This window comes from Heloderma suspectum, chromosome 6 (genome assembly GCF_057233095.1).
Source record: "Heloderma suspectum isolate Gila_16-S chromosome 6, 16-S_ref, whole genome shotgun sequence".
Classification (NCBI taxonomy): Eukaryota; Metazoa; Chordata; class Lepidosauria; order Squamata; family Helodermatidae; genus Heloderma; species Heloderma suspectum.
In genome coordinates, this window is record NC_139463.1 from 55,990,799 (window position 1) to 56,007,294 (window position 16,496).

General features: G+C 41.4%; 1 protein-coding gene across 8 annotated transcripts in view; it reads right to left on the reverse strand.

Annotated features, from left to right (window-relative positions):
* Nucleotides 1–16,496, reverse strand: part of KANSL1 (KAT8 regulatory NSL complex subunit 1) — a 178,544-nt gene that overhangs the window by 41,148 nt on the left and 120,900 nt on the right. For 7 of the 8 annotated variants that reach the window (XR_014783797.1, XM_084804467.1, XM_084804466.1 and 4 more), the window contains 2 exons: nucleotides 4,759–4,863; nucleotides 316–431 (listed from right to left, as the gene is read on the reverse strand). Coding sequence is in view for 7 of the 8 variants with exons in the window: in XM_084804467.1 (XP_084660593.1) it covers nucleotides 316–431; nucleotides 4,759–4,863 (221 nt within the window). In the remaining variant the exon portion in view is untranslated. The remainder of the gene's footprint in view (nucleotides 1–315; nucleotides 432–4,758; nucleotides 4,864–16,496) is intronic. The other variant, XM_084804470.1, reaches the window with a different exon arrangement.

The following is a 16,496-nucleotide window of genomic DNA, read 5'->3' on the forward strand; positions in this document are numbered from 1 at the left end:
TGTAGTCCAACACACCTGGAGAGCTCCAGATTGGGGAAGGCTGCTCTACTCACTCATGCCAACTCCATTCTCCTGCCCAAAGTCCTTAAAGACGTCTTGTTCCCACCCTTCACTGGTCTCCAGACTATTCTACTTGGACCAAAAGGCTTCTGGAAATGGTATAAACTGATGCTGAATAAATATTATGAAAATTAGGAATAGTTTGACGCAGGCAAAATTAGCAGCCCTAGCACCATCAAGGGACTTGCTGAAAATGCCCATTCAAGCATCGACCGAGCACACATTCTCTCAAGGGGGTCTCTGCAAGAGCCTTACGTGTTAATAACTCCATTGACCAGTCTCGGCACTCCGCAGGTTTTGGCAGGAAGGGACTCTTGGGTATTGCCAATGGATGTGCAAAGGTTCTCTGACGGCTGGGTGATGTAAGTGCCCTGTTTTGGGGGTGGGGGGAGAAAAATTATGTCAGACATTATAAGGTCCCTAGATGATGAACACATTATCTCTGTCCTGTTCTTTGACCTGGCACTAGAAATTACCTAGAGTGACTTGGCACCTGGAAGTACAGGAGTTTAGATTACTATCTCTGCAACAGCTGTCTTTCAATAGCCCAGTGAATTAGGGACACCCAAGGAGACACCATTTCCTTCAGCCTTCACAAGCGCTCTTCAAGGGAAGCTTTGCTTTGGAGCAAAAGGCAGCCAAGTAGGTCTGTCTATTTTTAATGTCTGGCTGTCTATTCATCATGTGATGTATCATTTTGTTATGGAAGGCAGCTTCCATAGCTGAGAGCCTCTTCCTACAATACCATGGCAAGGTGAAGACACTTTGCCATTTCCTAGGAAAGACATAAGCCTTTTGAAGCTGATCTTCATCTCTTCTTGGAAACAAAGGTTTGTTAACGCTTCCACATAATTATTTTCACACATTTTAAGACTCTAAGTAAGCAACAAGTGCAAAGCTCCTAAACACTTGTTTAAAAAATCAATCTTTCCCAGTTATCCCTTTTTAAAACCAAGTTAACCCTCATGCCTGCAAAGAAATTTGGGAGAAAAATACCCCAGCAACATCATTATTATATATTTGAATGGATAGCTGAAATGGAGCTACAACTGATTTGACTATTTCACATTCAGACAGATATATTTTGGGTTGAATATCTGAATTTACATGAATGTTCTGTCTCAATGTCATTTTTGAGTAAATATAACAACAACAACAACAACAACAACAACAACAACATATTCATGGCACTCTAGATACTTTAAATTAACAAACTCAAGGAATCCACAAAATAAATCTAAACATGGGGGGAAGGGGAGAAGAATGGTAGACAGACAGACAAGAGAGAACCCAACTGTCAGCTCAGTCCTCTAATTTCCAGAGGGTTAGCTGTATGATTGTTGCAGCAAACACAACAAATGAGTCTTGTGGCACCTTAAAGACTAGCCAATTTATTACAGCCTAAGCATTTGTAGACAAGAGTCCACTAAATCACGTTGGATGGAGTGTCATCTTCTGTTGGCAGGCATACATACACATGGATATAGAGAAAAAACAACGTGAGTGTGAGGTCAGATAGAAATGAAATGTAAAAAATACCAGACTTGTCAACTAAGGAGAACACTTCAAGCATCTGATGAAATGGATTCTGGTCTCTGAAAGATTATGCATAATAACTGTTAGTATTTAAAGTGCCACAAGAGACTGTTGTTTTTCCAGCCCTCTAAACAGTGCCCATGTGCCAACCCAGAAAACTGCTGAGCATGCTGGCATACGATGCCCAATGAAGAGACTTCCACAAGGGTTATGCATGCATTACTGGATCTGTTCTGCTATCCCCTGCACAGCCAATTTTTCTGTGCACACTCAACGTTCGTTATACATGGCACTAGTATGAAGATACTTTTAAAAGGCGAGTAGACAGGAAGTGAGATTCTTGAAGGGGTGGGTCCCGGGATGAGGGGCCCATCCCCAAATGGCTGAAACACCCACCCATGTATGGCACCAAGCAGCAAGTTAAGTGTCGGAGCCCGCAAGAATGAGCGTCTTGTAGCACGCCTCAAAAAGGGAGTGGCTGCAGCTCTGCATGATTTGCATACAGTTCAGTCTCTGGCACCTCCAGCTAAAAGATGCTGGGGTCCTCACTGGGAAGAAGCCTTGTCTGAAACACTTGAGCCAAAGTCAATCAGACTAAGTAGTGTTATGCTGTATGGAGCAATAATCCAACTCTGTGTAAGGCAGCTTGTTATATCTTTATATAGCAATATTGCCAGCAGCACTCAATTTATGGGGGAAAGGAGGCCCTTAATTAAATCCACTCTCCGACTTCCCCCAATTTTAGCCAATCATGGCCCCCCTGTAGCCTTCTAGAATGGTGGAGGGGGAGCCCCCTGCAAATGTGAGTACTGATCGCCAAGATCTTTTCTTTTTCATATATCTGGGAATATCAACACCCACATCTCATGACATTTCAAAGGCTGACCTGTGTTTTTTGAGGGCAACACTGTCAGATTAATAAAGCTATAGATTACAACCAGCTCCACCACCAAATATAAACTTGCAGTCTGCCTTGTATGTGTATTTAGCATTTGCATGTATTATTGTGCAAACGGTAATTTACATGTTAATGATCTTTGATCAAAAGCATGAAAATTGGCTGCAGTCTTTTGGCAATCAGTGTTGTCGCTCCATCTGCTCTAAGGAAAGAGGTGCACAGGCACAATTTAACATGGTTACAATCCTGCAACCAGCCTAAGCAAACATAGCTGACATACATTATCATCACATCTGTGCAATTTTCGTGGGCCAGGAATTAGAAAGTTGCCTTACATAGAGCCAGACCACTGGTATATTTTTAAAAACACAGTATTATCTACTCTGACTGACAGTGCTCTTCATGTTCTTAAGTAGAGACCTTTCCAAGATTTTTACCTATGTATTTACTTACTTACTTATTTATTTATTACATTTCTCTACCACCCAATAGCCAAAGCTCTCTGCTATCTAGTTCTGCTATCCAAAACGTTACCAGGGACTGAACTTGGAAACTTCTGCATGGAAACCATGTGCTCTACCACACATACAACGTGACAGGTCCCCCTCCCCACCCCCTTACAAGAAGGCCAGAGAAAGTAACTACAAACAAATAAATGCTGGGACAACTAGTAAACACCTCTAAGAGATGTCCAGGCATAGCTAGAGAGGTATTGGGTGCCTGGTCATCCATGAATGTAAAAATGTCCTGGTAGTACTTAAGAACGTTGACAGTATAGAGACTGATCTGAAACCACGTGATGCAGTTTTGTCGTTGAATCTGAGCCAATCTGGGCCTGGCCAATATCAAGCTTGGAGTGCAGTCACATGTTCCACTCTAAGAAAATAGGTGAAAAGCTGGGATACAATTTTTCCAGTAAATGTGTTGCCGAGTCCTAGAATTTGCTCCTTTTCCACGTCAATTGTAGTACTGTTTAAATTGTTTTTGGCTGCTTCTCCTAGTCAGCTGCACTAATGCTGTAGAATATTTTGTCTGCTGTTATACTGGTAGTTTTACAGTGCATCTTAAAATTGCTTTAATGAACTTGGTGAAAGCCTCCTTGAATGCCATATTTTGTCAGAAGGAAAGAAATTTTAAACATTAAAATATATGTTTAATTCTATTGCATAAGAATTTGAAAATTGTGTACCAGCACTGTGACAGCATAAATACTAATCTACAGCCCACAGTAATGCACAAACCTAGAAAAACATGTGTCCAACTCCTTGTTCACAATAGCAAGCTTACACAACCATAAATGGAAGGATGAATCGTAAATATAGGGCCATTCACACTCTCTGGGAAATATTATCCACTTGTTCAATGTTCCAGAAGAGATGAAGCTTTAGGGAAAGAGATGCTGGGTTTCCCCTCCCCCAAACCTGGTTTCATCCAACAATCTAATTAGGGATAATGGGGAAAACTGATTAGGAACTATTCAATGAAACCTTTTAAAGAAGCATTTTTAAGGAGTATTTTTGGAGTGTCTGATGTCCATCTTATATACTACTACCAAGTTTAAGGGATATAACCACATTTGGTACTGTGAGTCTAGTATATACTGAAGATTCCTTGGTTTGCCAATCTGTTTAGGTTTCTTTGTTTCATTTTAACTTTTCTTCAAAAATTTCTCCAGAATATTTTTGCCTATGCCTAGAAAAAGTCTAGAAAACGTACCACTCTTCCCCATGGCTCATATGCAGCAAAGGCAGTCTGCATGCAGAAATAGTTTCCACTGACAGATCTGTGGATAAGGAAAAGCCACAGAACAGGGAGCAGAAGAGAGCAGCAGTTGATCTGGCAACATACCCGGAACCCTGTGCCTTGCCCTATATCTGCCCCCACATTAGAGCCTTTGTGCTATGCTACTCTGGGTTCAGCAACTTGCACGTGCACATTTTGGCTGCTCCCACAGTTCTCTACATAGAGACCCCGAAGTATGTAAACTGGGATTTCCCCAAATACGGGGGCAAAAACAACAAAAGGCAGAGAGCCAATAAGCAGAGGTTTTATTCAGGCTTTTAAAGGCCAAATGTGCCGATGACTGTTTCATGGCAGGATAGTCTTTCTTTTGCTATACGGCTACAAGTAGTATACACACACGGCACTTCTAAAGGCAAGGAAGCTGACTAAAGGAAGTTCAGCAATATAATGTCAGCGTGGGGGGTAGAGAGGGGGCATTAAAAGACTGATACCTGATTAAGTATATCCCCCTCAGTACTTACCAGCCTGTCAATCCCTGGCTCCACCTTGACATCAGCACTCAGAGCGTGGGATGAGTCGCCTAATACATGGTCAGAGGGAGGCGCCTCGCCAAGGAGAATCAAGCCCTGAAAGGCACAGGGAAGAGCAAGTCGGTGGCACTTTGCCAGGTCAAATTCTCCTTTGGACAACTCCAAGAACTAAATCCATCACTACATTTCCATAACTGAACTCTGCTTCCATCTCCACACCTATTCTGTTCCCACCCCTTCTTTTAAACACTGCTGTATCTGTGACGCCTCTCACAGACCTTCGGTTCATCTGCTTTCCTCTACTAGTTAACGCTCTTTTGTCCGCTGTACTGTGTGATCAGTTATCCCTCCACTGAAGAAATCAAAGAACACGCGAGAAGACCCACTCCAGTGTAATTCACAAATATTTGTGTGTACATGATGGAAACGCCAGGGGGCGGGGAGGAAAGAAATGAGCTGCCCTCTGGAAAGTTAGTTGGATGGTGTCAGCGCTAGAGAGAAGATTCGCTCCTTCCTTTAGTTCTCCTACGAGAGGCAGAACATTCAGTGCTCAATACATGGTGTTTGTGGATTTCTCTACAACAGCTGATTAAAAGCAACTTAAAAGGTGCCCTTTGCTTACAGTATTATCCAAAGCTAGCAGATTTGTCTCTTACTGTGAAACTGCTGCGACTTTCCTTCCAGCAATAAGAACAACAAGCAATTGAAGCCGAGTGGGGCTCAGCTGAAATCAACATCTTCTTAAATCTGGATCTTTCATAATATTTATGACCTGAACTCGTACTTTTTGGAAGCCATTTTAGTACCTTTGTTACTGTGAGAGGAATGTTTTCTAATTCAGATACTCAAACTGATGAAAAATATATGGAAAGATAGCCCTTTAATTAGGGTGGTAGCTTGTGCTATTACATTTTAAGTTCTCTCCCCTTCCCATGCACCATGTCTGTGCCCCACCTGATCTCCCCCCCCCACACACACACACACACACCACTACCTCCCAAAATAACCCCATTTTGGTCACTGGCAAATTTATATACATTTAAGCAATTAAAAGCCATATGTTGAATCAACTAAAAGAAATTTAGCTGACATCACTAGTTTCCCTAAGCATTCTCTACCTCCGCCACTCCTCTTTTAGGTGGGGTAGAGGATATCGACCCTTTCCTAATGCTTTGAAGGTATTTGGGCTCTCAGTAACCACTTATGGAGGGAATGAAAATAGTTAAGCCACTTCAACAGTAAATAGGAAGCTGAAATGTGGTGCATATGTACTCCAATGCCCCCCAGTTTCTAAGAAGTCTGAGCATCACACCTCTTGGAAGTTCACCTAGCAGAAGCAGCCACAACTTTATCAGAGTACAATCTAAGCCATGAGTGAACGGACTGGACTGATGTGCGAGTTTCTTCTTATATACTTGACCAACTTCAGATTCAAGAGGGGTGCATACATACAGAGACAGCTAGAAATGTATGTACGCTTGCAAAATAGAAGCTGTATTTGCTAGAGCTCATGTGTTTACTACAGACAGCTTTTATTTCAGGATCATGGGCTTTTAGGATTTCAGAACAAGCAATACAAAGCAAATTAGACAATGCCTTCTATTTGGTTTTCAAGTTACACGGAATTCTTCCAAGTAAAATAAAGGGGTATATTTAAAATTTCTAGCTCAGTTGGTATGTGCAAAGTTCTCAACACCCCTTATTCCATCAATCTTACAACCCTATAGGACAGGCTGCATCAACTTTCCCATTTTCAGTGCAGGCTCCAGGTTTTGCAGGACTCTTGGGCAAGAGGCCCTCAGTGGGCTCCCATCTCTGAGCAGGTCAACCTCATTCTCATCACTGTTACCACTGCCCATTCACTCGCTCTCTTCCTCTGGACCCAATGTGCGCATCCACCCAGAGTGAGAGCCCAAGGGAACTGTGGTATCACTCTGGATGTCAAAGAGGGTATCATGTCAAGCAAGCTAGAAACCTTAAAATGGGCAGACTCCTCCACAAAATGTGGATGATGTGACAAAGTGATTGACAGTACCAGGCTCCAAAAGTAATTTAGTGCTGGGGACATGCTATCATCCTCTTGACCAAAATGCTTAGGATGATCTTGAGATGGAGAATGAAATCTCCATCTCAAGATATGAAGATAAATTTAAATAAATAAATAAATAAATAAATAAGGCGGGCGGGCAGGCATCCATCCAAACAAGGAAACATTGTAATAATGGGTGACTTCAATTACTCTCACACTAACTGGTAAATGCATGCTCCAGTCACGACAAGGAGGTTAATTTCTCGATACCCTAAAAGATAGTATGCTAGAACAATTGGTCAGGGGACCGACCGGAGAGGCGGCCTTGGACTTAATCCTAAGTGATGTCGCTTAGGACCTAGTGTGAGATATAAGTGTTGTCAAAACAAGTGGAAACAGTGACCACGATGCTATCAAATTTAATTTAATTTATTTTATATTTAATTCATATGTAAGTGGAAAATTGCCAGGAAGTCAAACACAGTCACATTTGATTTCAAATGAGTAAGTATCTAAAAAAATGAGGAAACTGGTAAAGAGAAGTTGAAAGGCAGTGTCAAGAGGGTTAAATCTCCCTCAAATGCTTGGAGGTTATTCAAAACTACAACAATAGAAGCTCAGCTATTATGTGTACTACAGGTAGCACCAAGTCCAAGAGGTCACCAGCATGGTTAACAAGCAGTGTCAAGGAAGCTATTAGAGAAAAGAAGGCTTCCTTCAGAAACTGGAAGTCTTGCCCAAATGAGAACAAAAAAGGAAAACAAAATTTCACAAAGGAAATACAAGCAGATAGTAAGAGATGCAAAAGGTTATTTTGAGGAGCACATTACTGATAATAACAAGGCCAACAATAAATGATTATTTAAATACATCAGAAGCAGGAAACCAGCTAGGAGGCAGTTGTATTGTTGGATCACAATGGAGTTAAAGGAATACTAGTGGAGAATATAGACTGCAGAGAAGCTGAATGAATTCTTTTTATCTGCCTTCACTATGGAAGATGTAGGACAGACACCTGTGCCTAAATTTATATTCTCAGGAAAGAAGACTAAGGAACTGAGGCAAATAGTGGTGACAAGAGATGAAGTTCTAGACCTTACTGGCAAATTGAAAACAGACAAATCACCAGGTCCAGATGATATCCATCCTAGAGTTCTTAAAGAAGTTAAATCTGAAATTACTGATCTTCTAATAAAAATATGTAACATGTTCCTAAGATCAGCCTCTGTATCTGGACTTCCAAAAGGCTTTTGACAAAGTCCCTCACCAAAGAGAACTTGGCAGACATGGAATAAGAAGAGAAATCCTCTTATGGATCAGTAACTGTTTAAAGACCAGAAAGCAGAGAGTAGGAATAAATGGTAAATTCTCACAATGGAGGTATGTAAACAGTGGGGTCCCACAAGGATTTGTATTAGGACCTGTGCTTCTTAATTTGCTCATAAATTATCTGGAATCAGAAATGAGCAGTGAGGTGGCTACATTTGCTGATGACACCAAATTATTTAGAGTGGTCAAAACAAAAAGGAATGGCAAAGAGCTCGGAAAGAATCTCTCTAAACTGGGAGAATGGGCATTAAAATGGCAAATGCAGTTCAATGTAAGCAAGTGTAAAGTGATGCATGCTGGGGCAAAAGCTCCCAACTTCACATATATACTGATGGGACATGAGCTAGCTCTGACTGACCAAGAAAGAGACCTTCAAGTTGTGGTGAACAGCTTAATAAAAACATTGACCCAGTGTATGGCTGCTGTAAAAAAGGAAAATTCCACGTTGGTTATAATTAGAAAAAGAATTGAAAATAAAACTCTCAATATCATACTTTATACGACCACACTGATGCGACCACAGTATAAAGTGGTGTACAGTTCTGGTCATCACACCTCTAAAAGTATATTGTAGAATTGGAAAATGTGCAGAAAAAGGCGACCAAAATTATCAAGGGGCTGGAACAACTCCCCTATGAGGAAACGTTACAATATTCGGAACTGATTAGCTTAGAAATAAGCCAAGTAAGGGGAGACATAATAGAGGCATAGAAAATTATGCATGGTGTGGTTTAAATGGATAGGGAGATGGTTTTATCACTCTCTCATAATACGTCAATACAGGGTCAACCAATGAAGCTAAATGGTGAGAGATTCAGGGCGGAATAAAAGGAAGTATTTCTTCACACAGTACATCGTTAAACTATAGAATTCACTACCGCAAGATGTAGCGATGGCCAGTAACTTCAATGGCTTTAAAAGCAATTAGACAAATTCATGCAAGCTAAGGCTGTCAATGGCTACTAGCCACAATGGCTAAATACCAGCTCCAGGATCAGAGGCAGCATACCTCTGAAGACCAGTTGCTGGAGAACATGAGCAGGAGGGTAATAATTGCATTCTTGCCCTGCTTGTGGGCTTCCCACAGGCAGCTATTTCATAGAATCATAGAATAGTAGGGTTGGAAGGGGCCTATAAGACTATCGAGTCCAACCCCCTGCTCAATGCAGGTATCCAAGTCAACTTATCCCTGAGAGATGGCTGTCCAGCTTTATCTTGAATGCCTCCAGTGTGGGAGAGCCCACCACCTCCCGAGGGAATTGGTTCCATAGTCGTATTGCTCTAACAGTCTGGACGTTTTTCCTGATGTTCAGCCGGAATCTGGCTTCCTGTCACTTCAGCCTATTATTCCGTGTCCTGCACTCTGGGATGATCGAGAAGAGATCTTGGCCTTCCTCTCCGTGACAACCTTTCAAGTACTTGAAGAGCACCACCATATCTCCCCACAGTCTTCTCTTCTCAAGGCTAAACATGCCCAGTTTGGCCACTGTGTGAACAGAATGCTTAACCTGTTAGGCCTCTGGTCTGATCCAGCATTCCTCTTACATTCTTTATGTCCTTAACTGGTGCATGCTGCTCCTTCTCCTCTCTCATCACTGCTCACACACTCAGAGAGACACAGGAACAGGCAGTGACAGCAAGGAGGAGGAGCAGCAGTGCCAAGAAGCTCTGTGAGTCAGCAGTGGGCCCTTGGCAGAGGAGTGGTCCTAGGCATGTGCCAAATGATGCCAACCCTACACAATTTATGTAGAATAGAATGGAGGCAGAGATGAGTGAAACATGTTTTGACCTGTAGGCTCAAACTAACTAAGGGCCACTTATGTGTGTCCTCTGGCACTGTTGCCAAGAAGGACAAGCTGTGCAAGCACTGCTCCTCAGGATGAGGGCATCTGGGTGAAGGGGTTTCACTTAAACGGTTAACATTTGTTAGAGTCACATCAACACCACGTCACACAAAACTCCTCTTTTTAAAGTATGAGAACAGAGAAAACAGCCATGCTGTGTAGGGATGTAAGGACTGTGCGAAATCCACTCCGCCTGTGTTTTGTGGACTGTCAGGTGCCTTTTGTTCCATTGTCTGCCCACAGATGGATGCGAATACTGTTTTCATCATGCAGAAATTTACGCAAATAATTACATAAGTATTTGTGTAAGTGTTCATATAATTTACCTTAGTATGTAACGTTTGTCCCCTGTTCCATTCAACATTTCCTCAGCAAAAACGTGCATATTTTCCAATGAATTTATATGCGTAAATTTCAGGAAAGTAGAAAAATCATCTGGAAGTCCACCGACTCTGCGCAGCCTGAGGGGGTCGCTCCACAGTGGATTCCGCAGATCGAATTCTTAGAAATTCGAGCTTATTTTAGTCTGTCTCGAATTTCTCCAGCATCCCTAGTGCTCTGTAAACATCAGGATTTATAGCAATGACAACAGAGGACAGGAAAAACTGATAGGCTTCTCATTTTCACTAGCAAAAATCATAGCAAGGAACGACTTCAGCTACCAAATTCCATCCAATGTAGCTTGTCTAGTCTTGTCACAACAATACAGGATGCTCGCTAGAAGTTCAAAGAGGTTAAACTCTAGGCAAAGCACAATTAATTCTGACTAGATTAAAATTGTGGATCTCTCAGTGTATAACAGGATTTCTATACTCTGATGCAGGTGAGTATTTTGGTATAAGTATCAAATAACTTATTTCCAAATGCAAAAGTAGTCTAGAATTATCAGGCTGAGGATATTTCCATCTCTCCTCTTCCTGTTATGGGCTCAGTCCATGTCTGATTTGGGACCAGTCATACTGAGCTAACAAACACCACATGAACATTTCACCAAAGCAAGACTTCCTGCCTTTGTTCCCTACATGGCTCTGTTTCTTGCGCCAATTTGATGAAACCATGAAAACTGGAACAGAATTATCACCAGCACACAGCCCATCAATGTTTCCTTTTGTAGAGTCCTCTGCTGCACAGAAAGCTTATTTCTATCACAAGCATAGCCATAGCTCAAACTGTAAGCCTCCATGGTGAAAAAAATCTACTCTAGACCTGTCCAAAGCACAAATGGGAAATGATGCTTCCCTCGCAGGGGTGTGGTCAGTAGCCCAAGTGCCAATCTGCCCATTTTTTGCTTTGTGCATTCTTCTGTGTTTTTTTAACTAACATAATCTACAGGATGGGCAGTTGATGTTATAGATCCAAGATACAGAGAAACACACACATTGGTTCAAGCTAGGGATGCCTGAGGAACTCAATCTTCCTATGGGAATTCCTACAGAATTGACTTGATCTGCAACTCCCAGACTAATGTGCAGATCACAACACAACTTAGTTATTCATCAGCTTTTGCATTTCCTGAATCTCCAGCACAGTTTCTCAGTCAAAAAAGTATTAAAATACATTAAAAATGTGAATTTTGGAGATAAAATACAGTTAGAAATGGTTATTTAAATGCAAATTTTCATGTTGAGTAAAAACACACAGCTAAAGTTCAATGCAGAAACAGGACACAGGTGAAAGCAGCACAGACCAAAAATAGACTGATTTGGCCATCCCCACTTCACACATTCTCTCCTACTCAACTGATGTAACAATGAATAAAAAGGAATATTCACGGACTAGTTATGGATCACTCCTTCAATGTCTCAGATTAGAACAGAATCTTAAGAGCCGAAAGAAATGTAATAAACTACATTTCTACCTTTCATGCTTTACTCAGACACAGTATTAAATGATGGATGCAGAACGACAGCTCCTACATGAACCCTCCCCTGCCCAAACAAGGCCCAAGGAGGCCCAGCTAAAGAGTCTATCACATGTGCAGGGGCAGGGTCTTTTCTGCCATAGCCCAGGATCTCAAGAATGCCCTTCCTCTGGAAATGTGTCTTCTTCCTTTACCTTTGAGGGCAGGCCTAAACTTCTACCTCTAAAAACAGTCCACTGTTCAGATTTAGCAATGTTTGAAAGCTAGTTTACAACACTGTTATTTTAAAATAGTGAGCTGCTTTGCAATTTTTTTTTACTGAAAAGCAGTATTAAAAGGTTTTAAAATTAGAGATACAGATACATTGAAAGCTATTACATACATTGAAGCTGGTAGAATTTTAACCTGCACTTGCTTCTGTCCCACAGAGAAACCTTATGTAATTATGCAACAGGAACCAGGACTAGTAACTTGCCACTTCTCCCTGACCCCGACCCCACCCAGTTCCAAGGTCAGCACTTTTACTTTGCTTCTCAGAACCTAACAGGAAATAGGAGAGCCTCCTATTTCTGGCTGTTGCCTTCGTCCAAACTGGATAAATATGAATTTTATTTGCATGTTATAATTTACTTAGACCACAAGGTGCTCTACTATTTATTTTTCATATTCTGACATGGAAATCAATAGCAATGAGGTAGAAATTTGTTCTTGCTTTCTGAAGTCTCTGTAGACATTATAAGACCATTCCTCTCGATTAACCAAGAGGTTGTCAATGCTGACCCTATCAGTGATTTCGTTTCTTCATTGCTGAAAACTATAGCAGGCTATATTCAGATTTGGTCACTCAGACCCACTGACATCAATGGGAGTTAAGTTAGTCATGAGTTAACTTACACCACAATTTCAATGGGTCTACTCTAAGTATGCCTAAGTCTGGATACAATTGTATATCTGGACAGAAAAGTATATTAGGCTCAATATTTGCTTGTTCATTTGCTTTTAAAATGTTCCAAAATGTGAGGCCTTCATTTTTCTGGCCCTTTCTTTTCAAAGAACTACCATTCCTAAAGAAGAAGAAAAAGAAAGAAAAAACACCAATAGGCCAACCTCCCACAACCTGGTGCCCTCCAGATGAGTTGGACGACAACTTCCAACAACCAGCATGACCATTGTAATCCAATACACTTGGTTGGGGGAGACTGGAATGGGTCTTCAGGAAAGCCTACCCAGGATTCTGGCAGTTCTTTTTCAACAACTGACAACAGCATATGCAAAACATGTTCTGGCCCATTGTCCTCTCTAACTCAGAACTTTTTATTCCATGGGACAATTAATGGCCTGAGGAGTCTACAGTACTATCTGCTTGCAGAGTTCTGGAGAGTTCAATGTGTCTTTCTTATATTGCTATTCAGAGTAAAATATAAACACCGTTTTATTACCCCAGACCAGCTATTTGCCTGCTTCTTTTTCATTCAGCTTCAAACATGTTGATTTTCATTGATCCACATAATTACCTTTGCCACTCCTTATAACAGAGGGAAGTTGCTCAGTGGGAGAGCAACTGCTTTGCACACAAAAGGTCCCAAGTTCAGTCCCCGCCATCGCCAGTAAATCAACTCTGCAGAACTGCAAATAAAATCTATGCCCTTAAATCTTAGTGAGTAGCCCATCTTGGACCACATAGATGGACCAATGACCTGATTTGATCATGTGTTCATGGGTACCAATATGATATCTGCTTTCAGAAAGAGAATCCACCACTACCACCCTCTTCTGGAGAAGGGGAGAGAAGCAGTTTCTCCATAGAACTCTGCCCTTAGACACAATTCCCTACCTTTATGAATTTCTTACAGAAAAAGAGCAAAAACTGAATCCCCTCCTTCATGACCAAGACTGATCTTTACGATTCTTCTCTCATTCATCCTTTCCACAAAAATCCTATTATTTTGGTTAGACTGGGTTAGACATACCAGCTCTGTCAGTGACTGCCCAAAGAACTGTGAAACTGCTGAACACAAAGATCAGGCCACAACTATGGGCTACCCTTCTTACATTTCAAAAAGTCACCTCAGTGTCTTTTAAGCCCACTAAACAGGCACCTAATTCTGTCACTGGAATGAAAATTGGCCAATGTTTGTCTTATCCACATTACAAAATGCATGTCCTCACAAAGATGAGACTGTAAATGCTTATATGAAAAGTGTAAGTGCATGAAAAGGCTTCTGAGGATCTTTCAGAAACATTTCCAGTGGATGGTGTTTCACCATCTGTTCTGCTATCATTCGGGTTTCATGTCACATTCATATACTGCTACGGTAATATTGGGTCTTCTATTTATGTACCAACCACCGCACCCACTGCCCAACAGTCTTCCTACTTGAGCTGACAGAGGTGCTCTCAACTCTGGTGTGGAGGAACCCCATGCTCTTGGTACTGAGGGGCTTCAAGAGCCATGCCAAGGCTACCTTCCTGCTCAGGACTCCATGGCCACTGAGTTGTGTCAACATGCCATCGGCAGATGTGGCAGGTTCTACTTTGGATTTGGTATGGTGATCTGAGGATGGCAGAACTTTTTTTGGTTACATTGCCATGTGCAGATCACATCACTTCCTTGTGAGGCTCACAGGAGCTCTGCCCCTTCACAGGAGTGGACGATAAATGAGGGTGATCCACCCTCAGAGGCTGGTGTATCCAGATAGCTTCCTGACAGCTCTCAGAGTGTTTCCTATAAACATGGCTGGCATTCTCATTAAATTTCTAGTTGATCCGTGGTCTGTGGAGATGACTTGGGCAGTTGACAAGATTGCTCCTAACCGCCCTTTCCTGCTGAACAGAGCCCAACTGGCTCTATACTGGGGCACTTTGGGAGATGAAGTGGCAGAGATGATGGTTAGATCACACAAGTTGAGACTGTGACAAAGGCCAATTAAACACAGGCTAGAGCCCATTTCAGGGCCCATTCTGACAACAATGGCAGCAAAGAATGAATATTTTTCCAGTACCATCACAAGTCGTCCAGCAGAACTATTCCGAGTGGTATTAGGCCTGGTTTAGGCAGATCCTTATAGTTAAGGTGTTGGTTTGGACCTAAAAAGACCTGTGTGACTTGGAAGCAAGGTACCTGAAGGACCACACGTTTCTATATGAACCTGCTCGATCTTTGTAAGAGCCTCTGCTCTAGATACTCCTGCTGTCTGAGGTGTGGCGCGGGAAACAGAGGAAACAGTACTGGGCAATATCAACCAGTGATCCAACCCAGTTTGAGGGCAACATCATATGCTCATATGTACCTGGGTCACTCATATCCCTAGCTAGGGTTGACAGAAAGCAATGATTGTTTTAAAGAAAAAGTATTTTTTTAAAAATTTAAATTGGATTTTTTGTATTTAAATCGCTTTTTAAAACTAAAATCAAGATTTTGAAATTTTCTTAGAACAATTAGGAAAAAAAGAGCCTAGGTCAAAGGTATGATCATGAATACTAATTATACAACTTCTAATAATATTCTCTGAATATGTTAACAGCAGTTTACTGAGATGGGAGATAACCTGATCAATCCTATTCTGCACTGCAGGTTGCAGAAAGAAGCACATGCGATCTCTCGCGGTCTCTCTCTCTGGCTCTCTCAAGGTCTTGCCTCCCTCTAAGTGCAAAGATAGAGAAAGTGAATGAATAGAGAATTTGGGGAGATGGAGTAGATTTGAACGAGGAGGAGGAGTAGTATGGATATAAATGCAATGGATAGGGGAGGGGAATAGCAGGCGAAACCGAAAGTGAACGTAACATATTTATGCAGTCCTGACTCCTGAGGAAACTTCTGCTGCATGAATGCTCCACTGTAGAATGGAAATACACTGCATCACAGCAGCAGGCCATAAAAGACCCCATTTGGGAATATTATGTTTCTGTACCTGCTGTGGTTGAAATTGCCTAAATTTTATTTTTTTAAAGAACTTTTACATTTCCCTAGAGAATGAAATAGTTAACCATTCAAAAATCCATGTGTGTGTTTCATTAATATTGTTGTTTGCTGAAGAAGAAAGCTAACCAGAAGAATAAACAATCTTATTAGTACAATTTAAAAGCTTGTTTGGTGGTGGTGATTCCGGCACATCATGACAAAAATACCATGATTAATTGAACAGTTGGAGCTGGTTCATCTCCTGAATGACTTCACAAGTTCATTCTGCTTTAGTACTAAAATGACCAAATCATCAACCCATTTTTCAGGAAATTTAATCTGAAAAGAATTCAGAATAATTGCTTAGTGTGTACTTATCTTCTAATGAAACTTACATTTCTGAATATGTATTCAGGTTATATGAAACAATAATGTACTTCTACTACAAATGATGATTAAATAGAATTTTCCTCAGTAATTTAAATCATTAGAATTGAGTCCCCCAGATAAGCAATTTAAATCATGATATAAATCAATCTGATTTAAATGAAATCAACCCTGGTGCTGCCCACTGCAGATTGGCCCCTTCGATAATCCAGCTGTGTTGGGATGGTGGTGGTTGTGCTAGAACTTCAAAGGTGAAGGAACTGCATGATTGGGATGGCAGTCATGAGAACTGCTGTGATCTGATGTAAACAAAAAACAACTCACTGGGGGCAGAGGTCCTAGGAGCAGCAAAAAAACTGATTTTAAGGAAATGTTTCA